At 37.5% G+C, this 27,583-nt stretch overlaps 5 protein-coding genes across 5 annotated transcripts; 2 read left to right on the forward strand and 3 right to left on the reverse strand.

The window, feature by feature from the left end:
• Positions 1 to 317: 317 nt before the first annotated feature.
• On the reverse strand, positions 318 to 1,984 carry EAF01_011944 (uncharacterized protein; the record flags this gene model as incomplete). The annotated part of the gene is made up of 2 exons (XM_038920202.1): positions 318 to 1,521; positions 1,626 to 1,984. 2 exons carry the CDS (start codon positions 1,982 to 1,984, stop codon positions 318 to 320), a joined length of 1,563 nt encoding a protein of 520 aa, XP_038764344.1.
• A 5,153-nt stretch (positions 1,985 to 7,137) lies between these two features.
• EAF01_011945 (uncharacterized protein) lies at positions 7,138 to 7,892 on the forward strand (the record flags this gene model as incomplete). The annotated part of the gene is made up of 3 exons (XM_038920203.1): positions 7,138 to 7,277; positions 7,334 to 7,428; positions 7,498 to 7,892. 3 exons carry the CDS (start codon positions 7,138 to 7,140, stop codon positions 7,890 to 7,892), a joined length of 630 nt encoding a protein of 209 aa, XP_038764345.1.
• A 572-nt stretch (positions 7,893 to 8,464) lies between these two features.
• Positions 8,465 to 10,684, reverse strand: EAF01_011946 (uncharacterized protein). Its single transcript, XM_038920204.1, has 3 exons — positions 10,066 to 10,684; positions 9,839 to 9,933; positions 8,465 to 9,768 (listed from the first exon to the last, which is right to left on the reverse strand). The coding sequence occupies exons 1-3, from the start codon at positions 10,450 to 10,452 to the stop codon at positions 8,766 to 8,768; spliced, it is 1,485 nt and encodes a 494-aa protein (XP_038764346.1). The 5' UTR covers positions 10,453 to 10,684; the 3' UTR covers positions 8,465 to 8,765.
• Positions 10,685 to 12,055: 1,371 nt separating this feature from the next.
• On the reverse strand, positions 12,056 to 13,696 carry EAF01_011947 (uncharacterized protein; the record flags this gene model as incomplete). Its single annotated transcript, XM_038920205.1, has 3 exons — positions 12,056 to 13,087; positions 13,144 to 13,543; positions 13,638 to 13,696. The coding sequence occupies 3 exons, from the start codon at positions 13,694 to 13,696 to the stop codon at positions 12,056 to 12,058; spliced, it is 1,491 nt and encodes a 496-aa protein (XP_038764347.1).
• A 5,531-nt stretch (positions 13,697 to 19,227) lies between these two features.
• EAF01_011948 (uncharacterized protein) lies at positions 19,228 to 21,614 on the forward strand (the record flags this gene model as incomplete). The annotated part of the gene is made up of 5 exons (XM_038920206.1): positions 19,228 to 19,276; positions 19,385 to 19,854; positions 19,907 to 20,465; positions 20,513 to 20,779; positions 20,830 to 21,614. The coding sequence occupies 5 exons, from the start codon at positions 19,228 to 19,230 to the stop codon at positions 21,612 to 21,614; spliced, it is 2,130 nt and encodes a 709-aa protein (XP_038764348.1).
• Positions 21,615 to 27,583: the final 5,969 nt, after the last annotated feature.

Raw genomic sequence — 27,583 nt, forward strand, 5'->3', positions numbered from 1 at the left:
TTATGTACTATAATTATTATATCCATTGATTATATATATCAGTTATAGCTTATTTTATTCAAAAATAATAAAGTTATAAATGTTTTTAGTTTATATTATACATCTTTGATTATTTCGCCGAGTAGATCTCAAAAAGTATTATATCAAACATGGACATTAAAATTCACGAATTCGCAGCATTGAAAGTACAATTCAGCAAGAATGAATCATCTATACATTATAAAGGTATTTTGTGAATCTTGATCCCCCCATAAAAATCCAACAATCCGAACGCCGAATCGTATCCAATGCATAATCTCATCTATCTCATGTCATTCTTACAAGGCGAGCATAAAAGCTCCGACCATAGCTGCCCAAACCAAACCCCGTCCAATAGCCATGCTCTTTCCCGCACCGCTCTTGCTCAATCCGAATGGTAGTCCTTGCAGGCTGAATGTGACGTTTTGCGGAATAGTAGAGTTGTAACATTGTCCATTGACAATATCAAGGTTCGTGAGATCATCTGGTACCAAAAAGAACATGTATTGTGACTGATTCAAATTTTGGAAACCCGATGTCTCGTATGGGAATTTGTCTCCACTGTCAGTTGCAGATGTGTTGCGGAGGAAAATACATTGGACTTGTCCTGGAAAATCGGTAGCCATCTCGGGATAATCCTTCATAACATCAGAGTTAGAAGTATCGGCCATCAAAATGAATTTACGGTTGGGATAGGTCTCAAAGATCTTGGTAAGAAGATACTTTCGGATAGAGAGTGTTGCAGATACATCTGAGAAGTTAAGGGGTCGAGTATCGAAAGATCCTCCTGGATAGGTGTCGTAAATAAATTGCATGTAGTTTCTTGTAACTTGCTCTGGGGTAGTGGTTAAGTAATGGAAGTGAAAGTTAGGGATGGTGCGAGACCAATTGGCGTAAATATCGGGCATGTTCATCCATTGAGTGAATGGTCTAGCAAAAGAGTTGAGAAGACCTTCCTCTGGCTCGTAAATCTTTGTAACACGAAGAATGTCATCAATGTCGGAGATAATGGTAATACCAGACTCAGGGACGAGGTAGGATGTTGCATTTCCGGTCAGTGTGCCATCGGTGTAAACATTGATTCTTTGAATGTCGGTTGTGTCGTTCCCAGGAGCAAGATATCCACCAGGTCCTGAAACGTTGGCAATTTGGATAAATTGATCATAGTCACCCTCCACGGTTGTTTGTCCCACAAGTGTGATATTTTGGGCTCCTCCACCTGCGGTTACCGCTCCACCACCGCCACTCTGTCCATCACCACCTTGAGACGCAGCAGGCTCCAAGCTGAATGAAACATTAACATGTGCTTGTTGTATGACGAAGATTTCGGCCGTGAGGTTTCGGGCTTGAGTTTGTTGGGCCGCGGGAAGATCTTCGATTGAGGTACCGACCAGGAAGATATTTGCTAAATCGTCCAGCTTGGATTCGGAAATGTTTGGTTGTTTGAAGACATTTCCATGGACACGGAGGTTCCAGCCTTGATCAGTCCAATTCGCATATCCTCTGTTTGATAATCAATGAGTGGTCTTTTTTCTCTTCTTTTTTTTTTTCTTTCTTTTTTCTTTTTGCAATAAAGATACAATGGGGGAGAAGGAGATCAAACTTACGGGATATTCAAGACTTGTGTGGGCGTTGCTTCCAAGTCACTATCACTAATTCCTAAACTACTTTGAACCGCACTTCCTGTTGGAAAATCCTGGAAGAAATTGGGGACCCCGCTAGCAATGTATGAAGGATAAGTGCCGAGAACACTGGTAATATAACTTTCTAGACCTTTGATGGATGATTCGACTGAACTAATCACTCCTCTTTCTTCTAGAAGAACTCGCGATGGTGTTCTATCGGTCAAAGAGGCTCGTGGAGTTATCATAGGATGAGGAACGGGTTGAGCTACTGGATGTGGCGCTGGCAATGCCAAAGCCACTGGAGTAAGTGCAAGAAGCAGTTGAGCGAGTGTGGTAACCATGGTTGTTGTTCAAAGTATGGGGTTTTTGAGTGTAAACTGCTGGTCTGGAGGTGTAAAGATTTGATAAAATCCCAATGGCAGATGGAGATAATTCACCTCACCAACCACTCCAATCGAGTTAATAAGATCCTAAAAGAAAAAGATGTATACACAATTCGAAAATATGTATATTTAGGATCAAACGACAGCAAGAAGACGAAGATGAAGTAGGAAATATCTTCAAACGACAGTAACAACAGTAACAATAGTAACAACAGCAACACCAGAATCACAACTTATAAATCGGTCGCGGCTGCAGGATTTAAAGGTGGAAGGATTTGAACTTCATCATTCTTCGCAACCCACCATTGGTCGAAAAGGTCGTGAAAAGGTCATGGCTTTTTGGGGGGAGGGGGGAGGGAAGGGTTCCAAGGCATTGAGGGAGAAGAAAAAGATGGCATGAATTTGGACGTTCGGAGTATTTGCCTAGATAGATAGATCGATCTTTGATATTGTTCAATATGGACGTCATTGTACATAAATGACTTGGATATACGAGATTGAAATTGGAAGCATGAAGTTATCCCGCATTTTCATTGGTTATAGATGGCCAGAAATGCGGCACATCAATCAATTTTTACCCACAAAACAAAGTACCTAGATGAGCACCAGCCACCCCATGCAGCCGTTGCTTCATCTACGTAGGTACGTGCTAGGTATTCCAAGGTTTTATATCTCCCATGTGTTTGCTTGTCATTGATTGCGGAAGAATGTGAATGAAAGAGAAGAAAGGGAAGGAAATGAAGAGTAAAGAGAAGGAAATGAAGAGCAAAGAAAAGGAAGGGTTGGAAGAGGTGTAGGGAATACATATGGTATCGAAGCCTCTTACAAAAGACTATGAGGCGGTCAATACTGGGTACTCAAATAAATGACCCCTGATTGACAATTCGACAAACATCTCAAACCTTGAACGGACATCACATCAATCAAATGAAGATTGATTGATCGATTGATCAATTGCCTTGGCAATGCAGGTACCAATTGACTATCCAACATACAGCGTGTTCCATTCCAACACACCACAAGATCTGTATGCTTAAAATCCATTGTCTGGTACTTGGTACCTCAGATGATCGAAGTAGACACCCAAAGAAGTATACTTGAGAATCATTGGTAACATCAGAGTCTCCAGAAGTCTGCCTACTCAATAGACTTAAAAAGCTTCCAAATCTTCAACATGTGTCTTATTCTTATACCAACCACCATGCTGTCATGAAAACTTCATTCCCATAAGCTTAATAAACACATCTAGTTGATGAGACAGATCTGCCAGTGGTCAAGTAATCAGTCAATAAACGAATTTTCATGCCCTTTTGAATACATTTGCTTTGCTGCAGTTCGATTGCCATGTTCTAGCCATACCCCCTTCAACTACGTCTTTTCGTCTCCCTCAAAAGCCCTGGCAGTTGTCAGTCAACTTGTTTCGTACTTATATTTGACCAGCCCTGTATCAGTTTTGCAATTAGAGAACAGTGGATTGTTGTATCGCGACGTGCACATAAAAAAGAGGTGCCCAGACATTCTGCTGCCTCTTCGAGTATCAAGTCTGGTTTTGATGGGACACCATATTACACTCTTCAACAAGAATGCAATTCAAATGAAATCATTCGTCAGATGATTCTCAAATATCAATAATCATTGTCTATCACTTTTAAGTCAATGTCAACATCGTCATTTGAGATGTCTTTAAATTTTCGGATCATATAAGGATGTCATGATTCATGTATGCATAATCAAATTCATAGATGACTAGGTACTTATTGCACCACTATCTACGTAGTTAGTACCCTTCATCTCAACCCTCAACTATGATTCCGAACGTACATCCCAAAAGTTGTCCAATTACATCCATATGTGTCCACCCCCACATGGACAATTCAAACCCGACTCAAAAGCTACACGTATCTATAAAGTTCCCAAGATCAAGCTCCAAAAATCATACCTCTAAATAAATCTCTCGTAGATGTATGCCCTCCAGCTATTGACCGATCAAGAAGCTCTTTTTCAGAAATAACGGACCGTTGGCTCTGCGAGTTGAACAGTTGAGATACTTCCGATATCACCATCTGGTAGTTCGTAGCTATCTACTATCAAATCGACAACCACCAGTGTCGTAACACATCTCAAATTTCGAAGTTCTCCCTTGAAAAACTCACGGACCTTCCTTTCGAATATGTTTACAGCCTGCGCTTGGCTGTCTGTCATGATATTAAAAATCAATCTCTGCACATTAAGACAAAGCACATTCATAACAGGAATGAAAAAACGAAAGCTCTCCAGAAGACAGTTATCGCAGAAGTGCCCCCATTCGCATTGGTGATATTAGGCTGCGCACAAATTATCTGTACCCGTGGATTATCTGCGAATAATCTGCTCCACAGGTTATTCGTTAGAGGTTCTACCCATTCCATAAATTATCTATCGAAACTTTAAAATTACCTGTTTTGTATAAGTAATCTATAAATTATCTGCAAATAATTTACAGGTATATAGATAAATGGATTATTTGCGGATTATTTACGGATTATCTATAGGTATATGGATAATTTGCAGATTATCTGTAAATAATCCATGGATATATAAATTCTTTGAAAAAAGTGGAGATTTGTTTAAAATATAAAGCTATTCTCAAATTATTTTTCAGCCCAAAAGTGATTTAAGCTTAGATTTATATTAATTTTTATACTAATTATAAAATTATATTAATATTATAAAAGATTATAAATAATTATATAATATATAGATAGATGGATATTTATAAATAATTTATATTTGTTTTTTAAATTATTTATTCAGATTTTTGAATTATTTATTCCACAGATGGATTATCTGTAGATTATCTATTGAGATCATTATCCGTCCCGCGGGTACCCGTTGCGTAGCCTAGGTGACATTGAACCTCACCAGAAAAGGGTAGGGTCTGAAGAAGGGCTGCATTTTTGACACCAATCATATGGAAGAAGCGTAGTCTCCAATTAGTATCGGCACTTGAAATTTTGACACTCTGCTTCTAGGACTTGAGTATGAGCTCTCAAGAACATAGATATCTCCCGATATATGACCTCAACGACATCATCTAATTTGAGCTTCGTTGTTTGCTGTACCACAATCATTCCCCGTAATGACCTCTCAACCATGGACCCGGAACTGCTGACAGTCCCTTCAGAATCGATGGCTCGTTCTTCATCCATGAATTCATTACGTCTTCGTCGTCGAGAGCAAGCTGCCCGACAAATAATAATACCTGTTACCGTTGACACCAAAATGTACAATACTATGGAGATCCATAGTGTCTCATCTTTGAAAAGAGGTTTGGAAATCACCGTGAAAATTTTGCATGGATAACAATGATGAAGCGGATGTTTGGTCCAGATATAGCATGTTAAGATGCGATGAACTGGCTCCTAAGCATGCGATGATATATCACTCTTAAAATGAAACAGATTTTCAGTGTGATGATGGATTCTATATATGATTGAAGAAATTTAAAAAGTGTGGCCTCTGTGTCATTGGTTGCCTTACTAGTGGTAGCTAGGGGGCTAGCTTTGGTGCTAAGGGCGCCCTACAACATTTCTCTACAAAGTGAAGAAACTAGGTGATCATGCACTATACCAAGTCAAAATACTATCAAATCCAAGAGGAGATGTGGTTGAACTTCTTTCAATATCATAACTACAAAAAATAATGAAACAGGGATATTCAACTTGTTGTCAAAGTAGCCGAGTAGAAATAGGAAAAGAAAATCTTGAATTGTTTTGGTGCAACATGAGAATGGAACTTATTTTAGAAAAAAATGAATCTCAAGTTCTTGACAGATATTCAAGGCAGTAGTTAAGAAAGAGAAGAGAAGAGAAGAGAATATAGTCTCGAAAGACAAAATCATCTTTGTGATTGAACACTTTCATCATTCTCAAGGATAATCGACGGAGTACCAGGTTGCTCTGCGGGAAATTTGTTTAATCGTGGCCGCAAAAACCCACAACAGATGACGTATTTATCCGCCGTAACTCGGTCTCTTGCCGTCGTTTTCACATGTGTTTATACGATTTGCTTCAGAACCGCTTTGACGGTCATGAGGTTGATGTGGATACCACTGGTGAAATTTATTCGAGATGCAAATAATTTCTCTCCTCCAGATAGTGAAGTTTACTACAGCCATGATGAGAGGTCTCTTGAGCTCAGAACTTCTGCATAATTCTACAAAAACTTTGTCATCATGTTTCGGTCGCAAACATTGATCTATTTTTACGCCTACGTCGGCATGTTTGAGATAGTCCGTACCGGTGACTCTTTTGGTTCTTCCTCTTCATGCACTTTCCAGACATAGCGATGAGAAGCGAGTATCTCCGGAATTAAAAAGCCCCTTTAAGAGTAAGTCTTGGCAAAGAAGGAAAAATCGTTTAAGAAGTATTGCGTGCTTATATTAGTGGCACATGTATCTTCGCTTAGAGATATAATTACCACGATGGAGTCAAACATTGAATTATTATTCATAAAGGAGGCGGAAGCTCACATTTTACCAAGACTGCTATGCTACTTTAGGTCAATTATGATAATCGAAGGTCATTTTGCGTTGTCTGATCAATTTGATTGTTTCAAGGTGTCCTTTCTTGATTGTATTTCACGTCGGTATGACTTTCTTTGAACAATTTATTTTACAATCCCATGACTACCTAGACCATCAACGAGATAATTGTATTACATGGGTCAGAATTATAGGTTAATAACACATCTTTTCGTTGCTTGAACGATCACAGATGTCAAGTGTATGACAGAAGCTTGCTCCCCAAAAACGAAATGAGTGGCAAAAGTGATATGATAAACAGACTTTTGCACCGTGAGTTAGGAACTCACATGTTGCTTCCTCGTTTTCAAAGAATGAATGCATGGAACATAAAGAATTTGATGTTCGCGGAAAAGTTATGTAAGCGACATTAATAATTTCCGTGGTTTCCGTGCGTTTGAAACGAAACTGCTGTTTCCGTACTTTGTTTGGCTTCATTGTGTAGTATTCAATCCTCAACATATCGTTCTCTTTGTATCGAATGGCTAGCGAGATGCGCGCTCTTGATGAACGTTGGATTCTATCGGAGTTACTTCAATCAATCTTAATGATGCGATCTTTACTGATACTGTTTTCAATAGTTGTCCTTCTTACTCTTCGCGTTAGCTCTTACTTTGCTTCGCGCGAATGGCATGTAGATGAGGCCACTCCAACTCACGAGGGAAAATATGGATCTGAAGAGACTTCAATGTTAGCACAAGACATTTCTGGGCATTTCTTGGTCCCAAAAGCTTACGTTGTGATAGCGATGTCGATCCAGTATCTCATGGGTTGGATATCGCAAAGGATGCAAAACTTGCAAAGGAATATGCTTCTGTTAGAAAGAGTTGTGCTTTAGGGAGTAAGTATTTTTCCGTTTTTCAAAGTCGTAAATGGCCTAGAAATGAATCAGACTAAAAACGCCAATTAGACGAGGGAGTTACGGATCCAATTACTCACAAGATCAAGCGTACTCCTGAGCAAGAGTGGGTTTTCAACGAATGTGTTGCCTTGTTGTTTTGGATGGAGCAAAGTGCACAAAGGCATGAGGCCGAGGAAAGAGCTTGGGATGAATGGATGCTTCGCCTTAGTGAGGATAATTCAAACGAGAGAGTGAAACATCGCACAGAGTCTAGCATGAGTCCAACAGAAAATCAATCATCAAACACCGCGCTTCGAGGAAGTGACGATACAACTAGCGGTTGCAAATGTCAGAACGGGCGGAATATTTCCCGGTCGCAAGCATGTTTCAAAAGTATCAGATTGCTCTTGGCACCCTTTTCATTACTTTACCTGTTGCTTTTGGCTCTTATATATCAATTATAAATTGATTTCTGGTGAGGACTCACCCTGCTCATCGAATTACAAAGAAAAATCGAAAGCTAAACTCAGGAAGGTCAGTTTATGGTCCTTGGGAGTTGGAAGCTTTCAATTCAGCGCAATATACAAAGACTCTTCTTCGTCTTACTCGGGGAAGGGGGGATATCCATACTGAAAAGCTGTAGAAATTGGGCTCCAGCGGACATAACTACCTTGAGGGAAGGGCCATCGTGATATGCACAAAGGTGTAAAATAATAACACCGGAATATACGGGTGGACAGTGTCGGTATTAGTTTGATCATTACTTGATAAAATTGCATATCATAAAGATGGCAAATTCACCATACTGTACTTCGATTTCTGAAAATCAAGGGTGTTGTATTGGCCTGTAATATTTGTCTCCTGCAAACCACATTATCCAACATCTTTGGTTTACCTGATTATTGTTAGGCCACCATAGCTATTTCTTTATCTATGCCCGCTTTCAACTCGCTTCTAAAATCAAGATGCGTGAAACACCACCATTTGGCAAAGGCAAGTGTGATACAGAACAAGGTCTCTCGTGACTGGGTTGCATAAAACACTACCATACATTAAACGTAATCCTCACCCTGGATACCCTTCCCCCAAGGATCATGGTTTTCGATTCCGTCTTCGCTTCTCCTGCTATAATCTGCGGTACTCACTACTCTTTCCTGTCTCAGTCCAGCTACTTCACTACTGTTGGCTATATTCGTAGGTGCATTACCCATTTCCCAGCTGCCGACTCTTTCGTGTTTCGTGGTAGCACTAACACCAGGTCCTTTGACTATATTGAGATCTGTATCGGACGCGAGTTTCTCAGGACCTTTAAACCCTCCCCCGCCCGCGGAAGAGCCTCATTTTAGGACCCCAACACCACCTGCGGCGTTGGAAATTGTATTCTCACGATGGTGCATTCTGAACCCAAAGATTGCGAGAATTAATGCAATAAGCATTACGACTACCAATGTAACAACTGCCCCAATAATGCCACCAACTACACCGTTGACACCCTTTGAACGAAAAGTCTTATTGTTGTTTGAGGCTGAATTCGAAGACTCATTACGAAGAATGGCCGCGCAGAATAATGAGATAGAGGCACAAGAGCTGCACCAGGCGTTCAAATCATTTACGGCAAACTTTCCGATTTCTGTGACAAAATCATTATACTTCATGTCGATTTCCGAATTGCCGAGATTGAAAAGGGGATAGGATATCAAAGGGTCGGTGTTCGAGGTTCCGTTTCTGAATAAAAACCGAACCCATAATTCAGTCGATTCTGGGAATGACTTGGATGAATTGTGTTGTGATTCTTCAACATAACTGAACAGCTCAAAGGCCATCATGCTTCCATATTCTGGCAATCTGGAGAAACGTTTCCTTGTGAGATCTGAAGTTGAGAGGGATGAGAGGTAAAAAAATGCTAACATTGGTTCGTAGGAACCAAAGTAAAGGGATAATTTGTCGCTGACTCCAGAGCTCGAAATGGTCTGCTGAAATTGTTGAATAATTTTGGAGGCAAAAGTTTGACCTGCTATATATTGAATACCGGGTCCTGTGCTAGGTGTATTAAAAGAGATAGCCTGTTCTGATGCAATCCCATTCAAAGTCTCCAGAAGACCAAATGAATTGGTCATACCATAAATAGAGTTGTTGTGATTATATTGGTAAAGTGCATAGTAATAAAGGTTGATTGCGTTGCCATAATTAAGGAGAGAGTTATCGATGCCAGCGAAGAAGGTGTTTGCAAGAGAGAGATAAAACTCATCAGTGCTAGCCACCATAGAGGCTGAACTTGGGGATGTCTTCGTAAATTTTGTTGCAATGTCGTAGGTTTTACATTGGTCATTCCCCGCAATCCTGTCAGAGTATCAGCAGATATTCCATAGATGATAAGGACGATTTGTAAACCAAAAATTGAGAGGCCTACCAAATATAATTATAATCCATTGAACTCAGCGATTGAATATTTGGATACTGATAACCACCCAGAGGATAGTTGACGACGGAGCCATTGGCTAGAATCTATCATCACAACACGTCTTCATATCAGTAATGACCCGTATTACAAAAATAATAGACAATGATAAACTGATATCGTAGGACTGAGGGATAGGGAGATATAGAAATAAGAGCAGATTGAGATATGAAACATACACTATCTGTTCCTTGTACTCCGTTCACGGGAGGATAAAGTCCTTGCATAAAAGCTTGCGCACTCCCAACGATGTACTCGTCACTTGTAGTCCACACTTGTAATTGATTATTGACGATATATTGGTCGCTTAGGCCGTTGACGGGTAGTCCAACAGTGAGTTGTGTTGAGGTGGAGTTTAGGTAACGATCGCGGATGATGGATCCCGAGTTATAGAGTTGAGTAGCGCCCAGAGGTGTAAGAACAGGAGAAGTGACATTGATCATCGTAGGAGTGATTTCCCCATAATATATATAAACAATGGAAGACCATGTTATGGGTACCATGTTTGACTGAGCCATGGCAAGTGAAGTCATGGAGAGCATCAATAGAGTAGATACCAAAACCATCTTGATAGTGATTCTAGGCAGGTAATGAAGGTTCAATGTGCCAATTAGTGTTTGGAGTTCAAAGTCGCATCTAAGGTAATCTTAAAAATCAAAAATTTATGTGAAGAATGAAGCTTTGAAAAATTTCCTTCCAGAACGCTCTCAATTCTCGTGCCGAGTACTCGAACAAAAGATATAAGCTGTGATGATGCCGTCATTAGTTGTGGATTATGTCATTTCTCTCAGCACCTCGAGTCATTCCTTTGTGCGAAAGACTTTCTCTCATCCAAAGCTTCTCAAAACGAGTTCGCGACAAGCTTCAAGAGCTGGATGCAGTAGGGAATGCGGGGTAAATTCAAAGCTTCGTTGGCCACAACTTTCGCGGCGAAGTATATCTTTTGATGAGATGATGAGTTGAGAGGGCATAGAATGACAATACGAAGTCAAGAATATTTGGGATTGTATGTAGTAGAGGATGGTAATATTCGGTACTCAAGAAATTGCGCGCTCATTTATACCTCTATACACACAGTACATTGTTTGAATGCTCTGAGGATCTGGTAGAAATGACGACAAGCTGTTCACTTATACACAACTACCTTGCGATAGAAGCTCCAAACTTTAAGTGCCAACTTGGTGACTTTCTTTCACGATTGGTATTCCTCTCAAATGCTCACTTGAGCTACTGGAAATTATTCGAGCTTTCATCCTTACCTCATGACCAAATTGAGGATAGATTTATGCAACCAAAGAACAAGCACACGATGAATTTTACCGATTGGCTATAATTGACTGGATGGTTCATGAACGAGGTGTGTAGCGTTCCTGCAAAGGACCGGCTTGAGAATGCAGGAGCTCTCGGACATTGACCAGAGCTTCTTATGGTTACAGCCCCTCGAGAGCCCTTACAGCCGTTTTGTGGCTGGACCGTCTAAATGCATATCTGGTAGAAGATGCGTTATGTGATATATATATATGATCGAAGCTTACCTACTTATGCAGTGCATTGTATATGCTTGGCATAAGAGCATGTGAAGTTTGAACGCCTTTGGCGTCATACCGGAATTCCTTTGAGGAGCGGGGTTCTTTGAAGCTCAAAGCTTAAAAAAGCTCTGGTTGATGCCGCGAAAATTCTCTCGCATCTACAACACCCACGGAATTTACCAAGCACTCGATTCATGCAGTTCATATTAAATCCGCCAAAAGCTACAAATTCCATACTAGAATAGAAAAGGCATATTCCTACTGGAGACAAGATTAAACACGTTGACACCCGCAATCGCATGCTCTACGCACATGCTAATTACTTTCAGAGTTCTACTGACATGATAAGCGACCGCGAGGGGATATTGACAAGTCTCAAATCGGCATTATTTTCGTCATATATCATGTCGCTTGTCTGGTGTAAATTGTGGAATAGAACATCGGGGCATTACTGTACGGAAACACACACTTCAACGTTGACATTATAGGAAAAGTGAAAAAGAATGATCTTTTTGATTTCATGGACATGTAATTCATTCATAAACGCTAATACTACCGAAGAACCGAAACCAGGCTCATATCGCCACGAGAACCCCAAAATTGTACAAATTAAAATACTATCTGCTTGATTAAAGAATCCTTAACCGAAGAGAGCATCACCCAATCTAATTCTTACAGACTTGGTTTGTGTGTAATTGCTCAAAGCTGCTTCACCTAACTCGCGTCCAATGCCGGATTCCTTGTATCCACCGAATGGTACTTGGTGGTGTAGCATGTTGTAGCAGTTGACCCAGACTGTGCCTGCCTTGAGAGCATTGGATACACGGAGAGCAGTATTGAGGTTTTGAGTGTGGACGGCAGAGGCTAAACCGTAGTTGGAGCCGTTACCGATCTTGATAATCTCCTCCTCAGTAGAGAACTTGGCGATAGAGCAGACAGGCCCGAAGATCTCCTCTTGCATGATTTTCATATCTTCAGTAACATCAGAGAAGATGGTGGGTTGAATGAAGTATCCCTTATCACCATGTCTCTCACCACCAGTAACAATGGTGGCACCAGACTTCTTACCCTCGTCAATATAACCCATAATACGGTCATATTGAAGTTGGGAAACTTGTGGACCTTGGAACGTTTCGTGATGGAATGGGTCTCCAACCTTGTTGGCGATGGCACGAGCCTTGAATCTCTCAACAAACTTGTCGTAGATACCATCTTGAACGTAAACTCTTGAACCAGCACAGCAACACTGTCCGTGGTTGAAGAAGATACCGAAGTTGACCCAGGAGATAGCGTTCTCGATATCAGCATCGTTGAAGACAATATTTGGCGATTTACCTCCGAGTTCGAGTGTGACCTTTTTCAAGTTGGATCCAGCAGCAGCCTTCATGATTTGGCGACCGACAACGGTAGAACCAGTGAAAGCGACCTTGTCAACATCCATGTGAGATGCGATGGCAGCTCCTGCGATCTTTCCGAAACCCGAAATGATGTTAACAACTCCTGGAGGGAAACCGGCTTCCTTAATAAGGTTTGCGGCAACAAGTGCGGAGAGAGGGGTTTGTTCGGCGGTCTTAAGAACGACGGTGTTACCAGTTGCTACAGCGGGACCAATCTTCCATGACCACATGAGTAATGGGAAGTTCCATGGAATAATTTGGCCACAAACACCAATCTAGAGAAATATCAGCAATTGAACTTTATCTACCTGCAAATTAGGAGTTGACATACTGGTTCTTGCTTTGTGTATGTGAAGTATTCTGGGTCGGTATCGATGACCTTTCCTTCAATTTTGTCGGCCCAGCCACCATAGTATCTTAAACATCCAGCGACGGCGGCAACGTCACCTTTTGCCATTGAAATTGCCTTTCCGTTGTCTAATGATTCGACGGCTGCCAATAGATCGGCATTCTTCTCAACCAAGTCTGCTAACTTGGCGAGTAATCTGCCACGACCTTCAGGTGTAACCTTTCTCCATTCTCCTTCATATGCTTTTCGTGCAGCTGCGACGGCGATGTCGACATCTTTTTCGGTGGCTTCGTGTACGGAAGTGATGACTTCTTCAGTGGCAGGATTGATGACTTCAAAAGTCTTTCCATCAACACCTTTAACCCATTCGTTGTTGATGAACCTGTTGTGAGAAGATACTGTTAGCTGTTGTTTGATGTCTTGTTCCGGGTGAGGGGTGCGGGGTAAATAATGGGAATTTTTGGATAGCAACATACAATCCTGTGGGTTGAGTATATTCGCCGGTGAGAGGCGTTTTGAGTTGAACTGAAGTCATGATGGGTATATGATTGTGACGCGCGATGAAAGTAGTTGTTTTTGTGTATATATGTTGTGATATGTGAATCGATTTGTTTGACGTGTGAAGAGTTGATGGGGAATGAAAGAAAGAGACGGAAAGTCAGACGAGGTGAGGGGTCGGGTAATGGGTTTAAGTAGTAGTGAATGGACAATTGCCTCCTTTCAAGAGAATTATTAATTACAGTGTACGAGTAGATCCAAGCTAAGGATATCTAAAATCCGAAAGCAACCTTGAAGGGAAGGAGGCGGAAGGGGTGGTGGCATCAATGCTCGGCAAATATCTACGTACGCTACTAGTACGATGTAGGTATTCACAAGGTTTCTTGTTGCGATTAGTAAAACTGGTGAGACGCGGGGTGGGGATTTAAATGTTATCTTGGCAATATTTATGAGGGAGCTATGGAGATACCAGACTGGTATGTCTAGGTAACGTAGTAGGCTGGTAGTGGTAGCTCCTGGGCGGTCGTATCCCATGGAGGTTGAGATTGACTGATTTGCTATTGCTGTCTTTGAAGGAGGTACCGACAGCTTGAGTGGAACGTGTCTATAACATGCAGCTCCCGAGTCCCAAACCATTGCATGTATTTCCACATTTCACCCTATTGCATGCTTTGTATTTCTAGAATCAGGACCAAGAGAGGAATGTAAATGAATCTAGCCGCCCTCATTCGTTTCCAAGAGCTTCCCAACTTATCAAGAGGCTGAGAAAACAAACTCCGTATCAAACTCCATCTCTTGTTGCTGGACCGACAAAGTACGAGGTGTTGACCTACCCACCTCTCGACTAACTAGTGCGCGCTTCATGCTCCACACTTTCGGTGGCATTGGAGGGGTAGGGTTACCTAGGTAGTTCTTAAGCCGTGATTTTGTAATATCGTTCAATATCATCCAATCATTTCACTTCTTCCAACATCACTAATCCATTGATACAACTATAAGTACCAACTATAGTACGAGTAAAAGTTCCGCATGCCCTTAAATCATCAACTGATGATTAGTGTTACCTAGGTTCCTAGGTTCCTATGAAGCAGTAAGCTGGCTGGAGTTTGATATTCCATGTACTGAGAGGGTAGCGCACTGGGGTAGGTGGGGACCTAGTACTGATCACCAATATGTCACCCTTTACATTCAGGGAGTCAAAGGTTACCCCTCATTCACGGAGATCTCTACTGCTACTAGTGCCGGGATCTTAACGGAATGGGAAAGTATATCCTCATATCCTTGATAAATCTGATCCAAACCATTGATGTAGATACTCCTATAGTCGAGGGCCTACCTCCCGAGCCTCCCTCGGAAGATAGATGTAATTGATAAGTTAGATAAGGTTCGTAGCCGTTCTACCCAGGCACACATCACGTTGGTTTTATCAAGTGCATCCGGAGCCTCCCTATCTCCTAACCCATGGCATCAGAGTACAGGTAGGAAACGCTATACTACATACCTAACTATATAGTTTTCCTTTTCTCCATCGTATTTTCTGCTTTGGTATGGCTGTATGCCTTCAAACCTTTCTCGGTCGATCGGGTTAACGTAACCTCGGTCTCCGCAGTTTCGTAGCATTGTTCCCGCGATCTTTGAGGCTTCTTGTTAAAAGGTGCCTACGTAGTTAAACATTTAAGATTAATCGCCGATAAAATGATTGAAATTTCGGTGATAATATCTCACAGTCACAATAACCACCGAATGAGTTAGTGTTGTGTAGGAGCCATTGGTTAATCGTTTCATTCCATTATTGGAGACAAAAAGCTGGAGAACCGAACGGAAATCAAAGCGTTTCCATTTCTCCAGATTTCGTTCCGTACCTGGGGTCATGGGGGAGCGGAAGGAATTTCCGCGCAAGCTTTTAGTAATCAACTTTGATTAGACCTGCTTGTCTTCAGTTGACTCCGAGACTCCTATAATGACTTGATAGATGTCTTTCGTAAATTGAAAATTGTGAACTTATAAATTCTAATAATAATATATAGTAAAACCTCTCTATAAGGATCCTCTTTACTATTCTTAATGTTTTTAATTCTAAAAAAATTTAGGTTTAAAAATGAATTATATTCTCAAAATCTTTTTATTAGAACATATAATATATAACATTATAATAAATCATTATTATATACTATATTACTTCTAATATGATATTCAATAGTAATAATAGTAATAATGTTACTCTAAATGATATTACTGATTTAGATAATATATTTATAAAATAGTATTCTTCTTTCGAAAGAAAAGAGGATTAGATAGATGAATATAACTCTTTTTAACTTATATATTTTATATATACATCTTAGAAAGTCTAGTCAATATAAATATTCTTATTATATTAAAAGAAGTATCAGAATTTAGCTATTATATAATAGAAATATCGAGATTCTTAGTATTTTTATATAAATAGAAAAATATTACAAAATGATTATAGAATATAATCTAATCGAGATTAATCGAGAATGAATTATTACTATATAAGATTAGTCGAATATCTTTTTATAAGGATATCTCTATATATCCTTGAAAAAGACTATAAAAACTAATATTCTCATAGATATGTTTTAGTATATTGTTTTGCTTCACTCGACGAATTCAATCTAGTTTATATTACCCTTTTCGTAAGAAAACTCTAAATACTAAGAGCAACGTGTCATCGTACCTCATTCTCTGCACTTCTTCGTCAAAAATTCGGTTACTATTCGGATCTATCCCAACTTCATGCTCTGGTTCGGTCAAATTGTGGACATGATGAGTTGGACACTCATTCAATGGATATCAAAAGAACTGAGACGATAGACGGCCACCTACTAAACCAATACCTTTTTCTACTTGCTTACTGATTTCTTCCAGTCGAACCCATAAGTTGCGGCTTCATGTTTTGATCAAAACTCACTGTCTATTGCTGGTCACTACTATTGACTTGAGATCTTTTATGTATCAAGACCTACCAGTCTTCGGTGTAAGCATCAACAGTTCGGCGATGTAATCATTCACCTATCTGGGTTTATGGGATATCTTGGATGTTGTATCTGACAATGCTCTATGTCTTTTGGGTAATCATCTCCATCCCACCACATACAAATTCTACATGGATTTGGTTAGCTATGATTAGTCATTGTACCCATTTGGAAGTTGTATAAAAGAGATGAAATGAGCCCTCAGACAGATGCAGTGGAGGTAAGATCACATGAATTCATGTAGAAGCTGGGTGCGGGCGAGTCAGTTTCTAGGAGGTTGGACTTAGGATTTCTACGTAGTAGTCTCTACTTGATTCAGTTACCTCTCAAGATGGCGAGAGCCCCGAGAGCACATTTGCAAGAGCTCTCTATATCAACAACCCACTTGCAATCTGGACCATTTGAATGACGGATTTCGTGAAAGATCAAATCCGTCGTACTCAAGAAAACATTCTATGTTCAAATACTTTCGAGTTTACACGGAAAAGAAGATGTGGTCGGTCTCAACTCTTCAGATACCTCTATTGATAAAAGAATAAGGGATCTAGTAAGACTTCGAGGCAGGTAAGAAGGTAGCATCCCATGAATACAGTTACTTCTCGTGGATTTCACAATGTACCTCATTGGTGAACGTTACTCGAGATATCTTAACCACAGTGCAGGTTCGATCCATATCGGGGGAAATCCACGCAGATATCATTGATGACATTAGGATAATTAGGATCAATCAATGCGCCAGGTGTTGACCCAGACAGCTGTGTACACAAGAACGATAAGCAAAGACTTCCAAACTGAATCGACGACAAAATCTCATCTCCTTCCCAAGGTTTTTCGTAGAATGAGAAGGGAAGAGACCATGTGAAAGGTGCAAATATTATGTCATCCCTAACCATCAACATCCTTTTAACTCATTACCACGCACGAATTCCCCCCTCTGGCTATAGCAATTGAAACTCTGATAATTATTCTATGCTCGTTTTTGGTATACGAATCTTTGACTGCTAATCCTTATCTTGAGGTAAAGTTTCTATACTCGAGTACATAACGTAGTTCATCAGCATGTAGGTCATATCACTATATGAATTACTTCATGTTATATATTAAATTCGCCTATATATGACTATACATTTTCTTTATTTTCTAATAGAATTTTTCGAAAATTTCAACTTTAAAGGCCGATTTTTTAAACATTTTAAAAATCTAATTCTTTTATCAAAAACTCGATTTCATTTAATATTTATTAAAGAAATATTTTTTTTATAGAGACAAAAACTATAATAAAATCTATTTTTTTTTAAATAAAATAGAAATATTTATGTAAAAGAAAAGATTTCTAGGAAGCTTATATTTTATTATTATTTAATATAATTTTTATTTCAAAAAATAATAACTAGTTTTTAAAATCTAATTATTAAAGAAAGCTCGATTTTAATACAGTTTTAAAGTAGCTTATTATAATCTATAATATAGTTTATTAGTACATATAACGTAGTTTAATACCGAGTGGCTTATATTATCGAATGGCTCATTTCAAAATATATACAAAATTCGTTTATATAAAATCGTACACTTTCTTTATTTATAAATAGAATTTTTTAAAAATTGAAATTAGAATATTTAATTATATAAATATTATAAAAATCTAATTTGTTTTAGAAAATTCAAATTGATATATGAGTTATTATTAAAATAATATTTTTGTAACGAAAATTATAACAATTTTGATTTTTTTAAAAATAAAATAGAAATATTTATATAAAAACTAGATTTTTGAAAACCTAATTTATTATTATTATTTGATATCTTTTTCTTTTATAAAAATAATGTTTGGTTATTAAAATATAAATATTAGAAAAAGCTTAATATTAGTGTATTTTGAAGTGGGCTACTCGATAATATCAACTACTCGGTGTTAAACTACGTTATAATATTAATATATATACTACTTTAAAATACATATAAACTTCGTTTATATGTATTTATACACTTTCTTTAATTATTAATATAATGTAATTCTTTTTTCTAAATATTATAATTCTCTATATAAATAATATAAATTTTTAATCAATAATTAGAAATTTGATTTTATATAGTAGTTATTATAAGAATAGTATTTTTGTAATAAAAATCGTAATAATTTTCATTATTTTTAAAATATAACTATTATGATAATTCGAATTTTCAATTTATTATTAAATATTCATAGTATTTATATATTTAATTTTCAGAGAATTCTTTGTATAAATAAAGAAAGTATATGATTATATATAGATGAATTTTATATATAAAAAGAGTAGTAATATGATGTATATACTAATAAACTATATTAATGAATAATTTTCATTCTCGACTTCCTTCTGTACATCTATCATTTAAACGGTTGAGATTTGTCTGATTGGGTTTTAGGTTTCAATTTACAGGGCTAAAATATCACATGACTGATAAGTTAATGACGCTTGTTCAATCTAGATTTGGTATGAATGGAAAATTCTCTGTTGCGCCTATACAAATAATCTTGCATGATACAAAACAAGAGGCATCTCTTCCACATTTTTATGCGACTTCAACCATGGCAGATTCATCTATAAACTTATTGACAATGGCTTCAACTAATGATGGTAAGTTTATGGAGAAGATGACGACGAAGGTCGAGAGGAAACCTCCTACATTCAAGCCAACCCCATTTTTCCCTTTCACTTCGTCATCCTAACAACTGGTCTTCGCAGATGTTCCCATAAAACTCGAGACCTCGCAGAATCTCCCATCTTCTCCTCAATCGTCTGCATTGAAACGAAGAGTATCATCGACAGAGTTAGAATCACCAGAAAAGAGGCAGAGGATTGAATTCGAATCAGCGCAACCACGACTTTCCATCCCCGATTCCGTCAATGAAATTGTCGCCATACCACCCGCAGATGATGTAGATGATGGTTTGGGGGATCTCGACATCGACGCTATCATTGCCTCGGGTGTTGCTCATGTCTCTGCCGAGTATCAAGATGCGGGAACTATGGAAATGAACGATCATACCTCGCATCAAGACCAATCGCATGAAGGCAACATGAGTACACTTTCTCCTCCGAAAACTCCTCATGCTCAAATTCGACAACCGAACAGTCGCGCTGCCTACGAACGACTCCGTACCGATCATCAATTGTCTCTACAGGTGATAAGTCTAATGTCATTAGAATGTTTGGTATGGTTATCTTCAAAATGAAATTGTATGAATGGCTCTAACTCATCTTCAGGCTGTGCAAATGTTGAACATTCTTTCCGAAGGAGGATACGATGAGATAGTGGTCATGGTAACGCAAAGAGATACCGCGCGTGGACTGTCATTCCAGACATTGAACGATCTTTTCGACAAAACAAAAAGAATTTATGGAACGTCTACTTTTCTCTCTGCCGACGAACTCAACATCATAGACCCAGCTCAACGAGAGATTATCAGACTTGCAAATCATGCGACTTTTGTATCCAGTGTATTTGGTGGACAAGAGGTTGGATTTTATGAACTCAATGAACATTTCGTCAACACCTGGACTCGGGAAGGAGAGGCTATATCGAAAGCATCGGGCCAATTGCTCATGAATTTGAAGACACAAATTATCGTTGCAGCCCTATCAATGGAAGAGTCAGATAAGCCCGTTGAGGATCTCATAGATGAGATATTTTCTCCAGAGTTTCGGAATCTTCTCTCCCAGAGACATCCCTATCCTCTCACAGATGATGAGCTACAACTACTTGTCGATCTAGATATTAGAAGAGTATATTTGATCAATCAAGGAAATGATCCCGCCAAAATTAGTAAGATGTTACCCCGCATTACTTTTCTCATACTGACCAATATGCAGAGGAACTTAGTGATCTCTTCAACTGGGACTCTTTTCTAAGATCCACCCATATTCATATGGATGCTTATAGACCATTGGTAGAACCTTATATGTCTAAATATGGGCTTACGATCCCCACTTCGACCGGATACTCGCAGGGTTCAAATGGTGGTCCGTCGAATGGAAATGCTTTTGCATACGTTGGCACTAGTGCAGATGCTGAGCATGCAACTCAAAACGTCCCCGAGGATGCAGGTATATATCAACAATCAACTACTCCGCAGAATGGTATGCTTGTACCAATTTTATCTACAATCCCTGACTAATTCAATTCAAAGGTTATCGTCAATCTCAATATCAAACTACCTATCAACCACCTAATCAATCACCTAATACTTACTCAAATCAATACAATACCAGCGGTACATCTACAGCTACACCTCATCATTCTCAATCGGAATCAACCTCTGCTCTTTACGAAAAAGCTAGACAAGCTGCAGCTGCAAAGAATAATCCAGGACAGAAAGCTAGACCTGGACTGCCATCTCAACGTCGTCCATGGAGCACAGAAGAAGAAAATGCCTTGATGGCAGGTCTCGATTCGGTCAAAGGCCCACATTGGAGTCAAATACTTGCTCTTTACGGCGATAAAGGATCAGTCAGCACTATTTTGCGTGATAGGAACCAAGTTCAACTGAAAGACAAAGCGCGAAACCTCAAACTATTTTTCCTCAAGAGTAATATTGAGGTTCCATACTATCTTCAATGCGTGACTGGTGAACTGAAGACCAGAGCACCAACTCAAGCGGCCAGGAAGGAAGCGGAAGAAAGGGCCAGACTCGCAGGGAATGAAGAGAGCGCAAGATTTCATGGTGTATTGGCATTGGCTGCAGGTATGCAGAATTCAAACCAAGAGAATGGAAACGGAAGTCCTTATCAACAAACTCCAGAGCCTACGGAAGATAATAAAAGCGGAAGCAATAGCCCCGAGATATTGCAAGTTGAGGAATCTAGACATGACGAATCACAACAAGTCGAAAGTCACCAACAAAATATGGAAATGCAGGAAATGAATGTGGAGGATAGATTGAGACAGCAGTTGTTAGCTGCTACCAATATTTAAGGTGGTGATTCTTTTTCATGATTGATGGGACGATATCTGGCGCAATTTGGAGTGATAAATAATTCCTACATCTGCAAATGATGTATGTGGAGGCCAGGGGTATGCAACGAGATCTGCCAGTTTCATGGATGATACGGCGTTGGTGGTTGACTGCCTGTGAGGTATACTTGCATATTCATGGAACACGTGCAACTTTTGTCATTTTCTCGAACTTACCAATAAGCTGTACATATCATGGGTCAACAAAGCAAGATTAATCGGATGTTGTTAGAATTATGACCAATATCATTGTTTAATATGCTGTACTGCACAATTGTGATTTGTACCCAAGTTAATTCAAGTGTTTTTGAGCTGTTGAATGGTCAGAACTTTTGATCATCCATGGAATTCTTGAAAATTCTTGAACTTGCTATCACAGTTGATCGATTAGATGGGGCGGAGAATTCTTCTGACCATGAATTGTTATGACTCCAGAAAGCACTCTACCTACCTAGTGTGCAATGCTCTCACTCAATACGATCACCGACTCACAGAATTCAGAGATGCATTATTACAAAATTCAGGCTTTGCAATACCTTTAATTCTTATTGTCCTATCATAGAGAGCCCCAAAATCTTTTTCTGTCATGAATACCTACCTAGTATCTAGTACTCCTTTAAATTGCGCTCGTCGCTGGCGATTGTTCCTCAGCCATACTCGCATGCAACATATTTGAATAGCATGTCCGTATATGTTATTTTTGATCAAATTGATCGTATACAATCAGCGCCCGTAGAGTTTTGATAGGAGTTATCCAAAATTCTCGCCCGTTTGACAAACCAGTCCATGGTTGGCTTTGCAAAAGCAAGCGTACCTCTCTCAACGACGATACGATTGCAGAACGAATGCATCATACGCTAGCAACGGTTATAAAAACAGCTTGCCTCACGTACTTCGGCCATATTATTTGTTCCATAGACAGCGACCTCTCTTACATACCGTAAATCCCGAAATTCAGTCTCCAGGAACGTAGTAAGGGACTTTTCAAAGGCAGTAAGACGTTTCCCAGCGTTCTCATCAATAAATGTCATCTTCACCCCATGCCGACAGGATGACTTTCCATACCTTGGTGCATAAAATTTTGATAATGTAAATGTAAAGTCCCATACTCTGAATCAAATCTTCGGTGATTTGACTCGTCCGCTAAAGCTCAATCTTTGAAGTTCAGCTGAGTTATCAGGTCCGATTGTGAAAAATCCTCTAGTATTCCTTGGATGATAGATTAGCTAACAGAGCCATATATAATACTTTATACCTCTCTCTGCAATCAAACAAGCTGGATTGTCACTATAATTCAAGTTTCCTGTTATAAACTCTGAAGTGTGTTGTCCATAGAATAATTTTGATCTAATATATCTAACATGGTTTAACACCGAGTGCATCATATCACCGAATGCACCACTTTTACCTCAATTTGCACTTTCTAATTTATATTTTTCAACAACAATTAAATCAATTAATTGAAACTATTAAGAATCTAATAATCTAGGATCTATTATATTATTTTGATAAGTTCTTGAATTATAACCTGATTTTCTACACTTATTATAGCATCTATTAGAAAATACTTCCTCATTAGGATTGCCCTTGTTTTAACGTTTATTACGTTGAATCTAAATATCAATCTCTTACTAAGATAATATATCAAAAGCCTTTTATTCAATAAGCACTCCTCCTTAATATAATTGAGTTTTTTTCGTATATCAACACTTGCTTAATACCTTATTTACTTTTCGAAGTGTACGAATTTTTACATTCAAAAGTGTATTCTTATAAGCTAATCTCTCTATACCTTTAATTAGAACTAATACAGTTTCGAATATAGATATAGAAAAGCTTGATTAATGATAGGTTATTCGAGATTTAACTAATATTGATTGAGAAAGAGCTTCTGTAGGATTCTGAGGTATTTAAGAGATTTAAAGATCTAAATCAAAAGGGGGGGAGTAGGTGTATGGATTCAAATATCCAATTTAGAAAGTACTGCTTCAGAATTAAATAAAACTAATTCTACTCCTTGGAATCCAGTTCTCATATTCTGATTTGTGATTAATCATTGATATGTAGTTTTAAAAGCTATAAAGAATTTGACCTTTAAGATATGATGGATATATGCTTTTATAAACCCCTCAATTTAAGTATTATATTTTCATTTTAAGGTACTAAAATATCCAATATCAAGAGGTTGAGTTAAATGATTTGAATGTAATAGTAAATATATATATTTAATATTATTCTCCTTGTAATAGTTCTGGAATGGTATTGATTCATGGCTTTTATGTCTATCTAGTACTAATATTCTATATTTGCCCTTAATTCAATTTCTTATATATTTATTGAAGTATTTTAATTATTTTAATTTTGTCTTATTATTTGTTTATCTATTAGATATAGATTTAATAACCTAATTTTTAAAAAAATCGGTTTCGGTATACTAATTGAAAAGATGTATTTATCCTTAAACTATCAGAAATGGAGATATAGCATCCCCCTTATTATTACTATATATAATTACTGTCGCTCATTTTCGATTGTTTGATTATATTACTTTTCTTCTGTTATTTTGTTCAGTACTAATTACAATCATTCCGGGGTATATCATATTCATTATAAAGCTGGTTTTATCGAAGTTGTAAAAATTGTAATCAAGAATATTATATTTCGCCTGTATATTCGAAATTATATGAAATCAGTCTTTAATAAGCTTAGAATCTTTATAAAAAGCTTTTTGAAAATCATAAACATAATTAAAATACATTTTTAATCTTATATAATACTTTACAAATCGATAAACCTAGAGCTTTCCAATCTCCTTTACCCTTTGCGATTAAAGAATATAATTCGTTATATTTTCTATACTACTTAATTTAGATGAGAATCCTTTATCATTCATATCAATTATATACTAAATAAGTATTTCTTCTTTTAAATCAATCATTTTATAATTATTTGCTCGAATTTTCGTACGAGGGGGCAAATCATTCATTCTGTAGAGAAGTATTGTATACGTTATATTATATAGTTTAGCAGTCTTTCGAATGCTAAGTTTCTTATTTTTTTTGAATAGCTTTGATAGCTAAAAGTATTTAAACTTCTTTTCTATTTAATTGTATAATAAATGATTGATAAATCGTGTGTTGAAGTTGAAGAATGCAAATTAAGGTAAAAGTGGTGTATTTGGTGATATGGTGTACTCGGTGTTAAACCACGTTAGATGATTTACATAACATAGTTTATCAGTGCGTATATTATATCAATACATGCACCATTTCAAAATATACTAAAATTAGGCCTTTTTCAATATTCTTATTTCAATAACTAATTATTAATTTAGAAATAAAAAGAATATTAAATAATTATCCAAAAATAGATTCTTAGAAATTTAGTTTTTATATAAATATTCCTATTAAATTTTAGAAAAAGTGAAAATTGTTACGATTTTCATTACAGAATAGTTATTTCTATAATAACTACTTTATAAATTAAATTTTTCTTAAAATCAATTAGATTTTTATAATTTATATATAATTAAATATTTTGTATTAAATTTTCAGAAATTTTAATCTATAAATAAAGAAAGTGTACAGTTATACACAGACGAATTTTGTATGTAAAATGAGTGGTGCACGTATTGATATGGTGCACGTACTGATAAACTACGTTACTTGTAAATAGGAAATATGGAGCACAGAGCAATTGATCCTTCCCCATCTACTATAAGGCCCATCCATATCGAAACATTTCGAATTGAATCCGTATATTTGATTATATGAGCGATTGTCGATTAGATCCTTAACGTGAGTCCGGGGAGGGAACAACGTGTAACCAGGCTTTTTATGACATCCCTGTGGTGGCAGAATCAGTGCTTGACGAAGTGGACTCTTCATCACTATAATAAATTCTTTAATCCTTTAATTATGTATTGAATAAATCGTTTTTAAAGTATTAAAATGATTAATCTAAATCTTTGTAGTTTATGAAGCTTATTTTAATCAATAGGGTTTTAATAAATTTCTTAAATTTCGAAAGCTAATTCTAACTTTTAGTTTAAGATAGTAATATTCAAAAGATTTATTTACATTAAAATCAAATTATATTATTTATTTAATATATTCTATATTATATAGTATAATAATAAAGTTTTTGATTAAAGAATAAATCAAAGATAAAATAATACAATTAATAAACAAATCTTTCTTTAGACTTTCAATTAATACCTTTTATTTATTCTAATTCTTATACTTATTCTCCTCCTTCTTTTCCTTAATTCTTATTCACCTTTATAACCTCTTCCTAATCTTTACACATACACCTTTTTCATTCATCTTTCCTACAATTCTAATATTCAAAGATCTTGAAATCTTAAAGGTCTTTAAAGACTTTTATTTTCTTTTTTTCTATTAAAAATTAATAATAAATGAGTTACATTTTATATTAATGATATTTATTATTAATGAAATTAACGTTTTATTAATAACAAAAAAGAGATTAATATTATTATATATATAATAGAAATTTGTATAGGGATTTATACTAAATTTCTCTTTGTTTATAATATTAACTTTATTACTATAGGCCATGACATCAAACTAGAGGTAATTATAAATAGTATAATAGTATACTCTGAAGCTATTTGTCAAGGTACAGGTAAAGACTTATATTGTACCATAAGGGTAAAAGGACTATGAAAGAGTGAGGCCCTACTTATAAGAAGTAGGGCACACTAGTGGTCTATGCCTGAGGCACGAAGGCAACTACAGATCATGTAGTTGGCGCCGTGATACTATTATTACGAACTCTATAATCCTGTCAAGAATATCTACTATAATGTTAGTAGTCTTATTTTGAAGACAGTTAATTCTATTAGGTATTGTGAGATTCTATAGTAAGTATATTAAATTGCTTATTAATATCTTATCAATTAAAAGATATTGTTACAACGGATTAGTAACAGGCTGTAGAATCACCAACGTATAGGCTATAATGGTACTATAAGCCTCGGTGATTCAGCTGCAGTATACCGGGGGACGCTAGGCACCCAGGAGAGCCTCAGGCACGTATATAGTATTAGTCATAGTATACCCTAGAAACATAGGACATAGTTCCCAGGACAATAGGTCCTAGGAAAGACAGAACACAGTAAGCAAGAAGGCTTCACTAGGATTAGTAATGTCCCAGGGGATTAGCCCCAGGACAAAAGAATAAGCTAGGACACCAAGAGTCACGGGATTAGTGTCCCGTGATGGACAGCTCAGGAACGACAGCGCTCCAGGAGCGCCCGGCTGTCCCAGCTGTCCAAGTAGGACGAAGATCTATATAAGGGAATGGGTTTCATTACAATGTAGAGCTTCGTGCTCAAGATCAATCATTAGTTTCATACTATAGTTACGAGAATTGCAACCAGTTACAACCTTATTGAATTCCTACTTGAAGTCTAGTCTAAACCACCTCGAGAGATCTCTAGACACTTCCACGTGACCCTAGAGGCAGCTCCCGTAACAAAAAGCGTTATATATATAATAAGTCGAGGAAAAACACAAAAAAACTAAGGAAAGACTTTCTTGGAAAAACCTATTAATCTTTATTGTATTCGAATTAGAATATCACTCTTTACTGTTACGGGAGCTGCCTCTAGGGTCACGTGGAAGTGTCTAGAGATCTCTCGAGGTGGTTTAGACTAGACTTCAAGTAGGAATTCAATAAGGTTGTAACTGGTTGCAATTCTCGTAACTATAGTAATGAAACTAATGATTGTTCTTGAGCACGAAGCTCTACATTGTAATGAAATCTGTTCTCTTATATAGACCTTCCTGCTCTGCAGAACCTACAGTTCTGTCTTGTCTGGATCCTCTGGATCCTATGGATCTAGATGTTTATTCTTCGATCCCCTAGATCCTCTAGGTCCATCACGTGACTTCCTGACCATGTGA

Source organism: Botrytis porri (genome assembly GCF_014898465.1).
Source record: "Botrytis porri strain MUCL 3234 chromosome Unknown BPOR_027, whole genome shotgun sequence".
Taxonomy (NCBI): Eukaryota; Fungi; Ascomycota; class Leotiomycetes; order Helotiales; family Sclerotiniaceae; genus Botrytis; species Botrytis porri.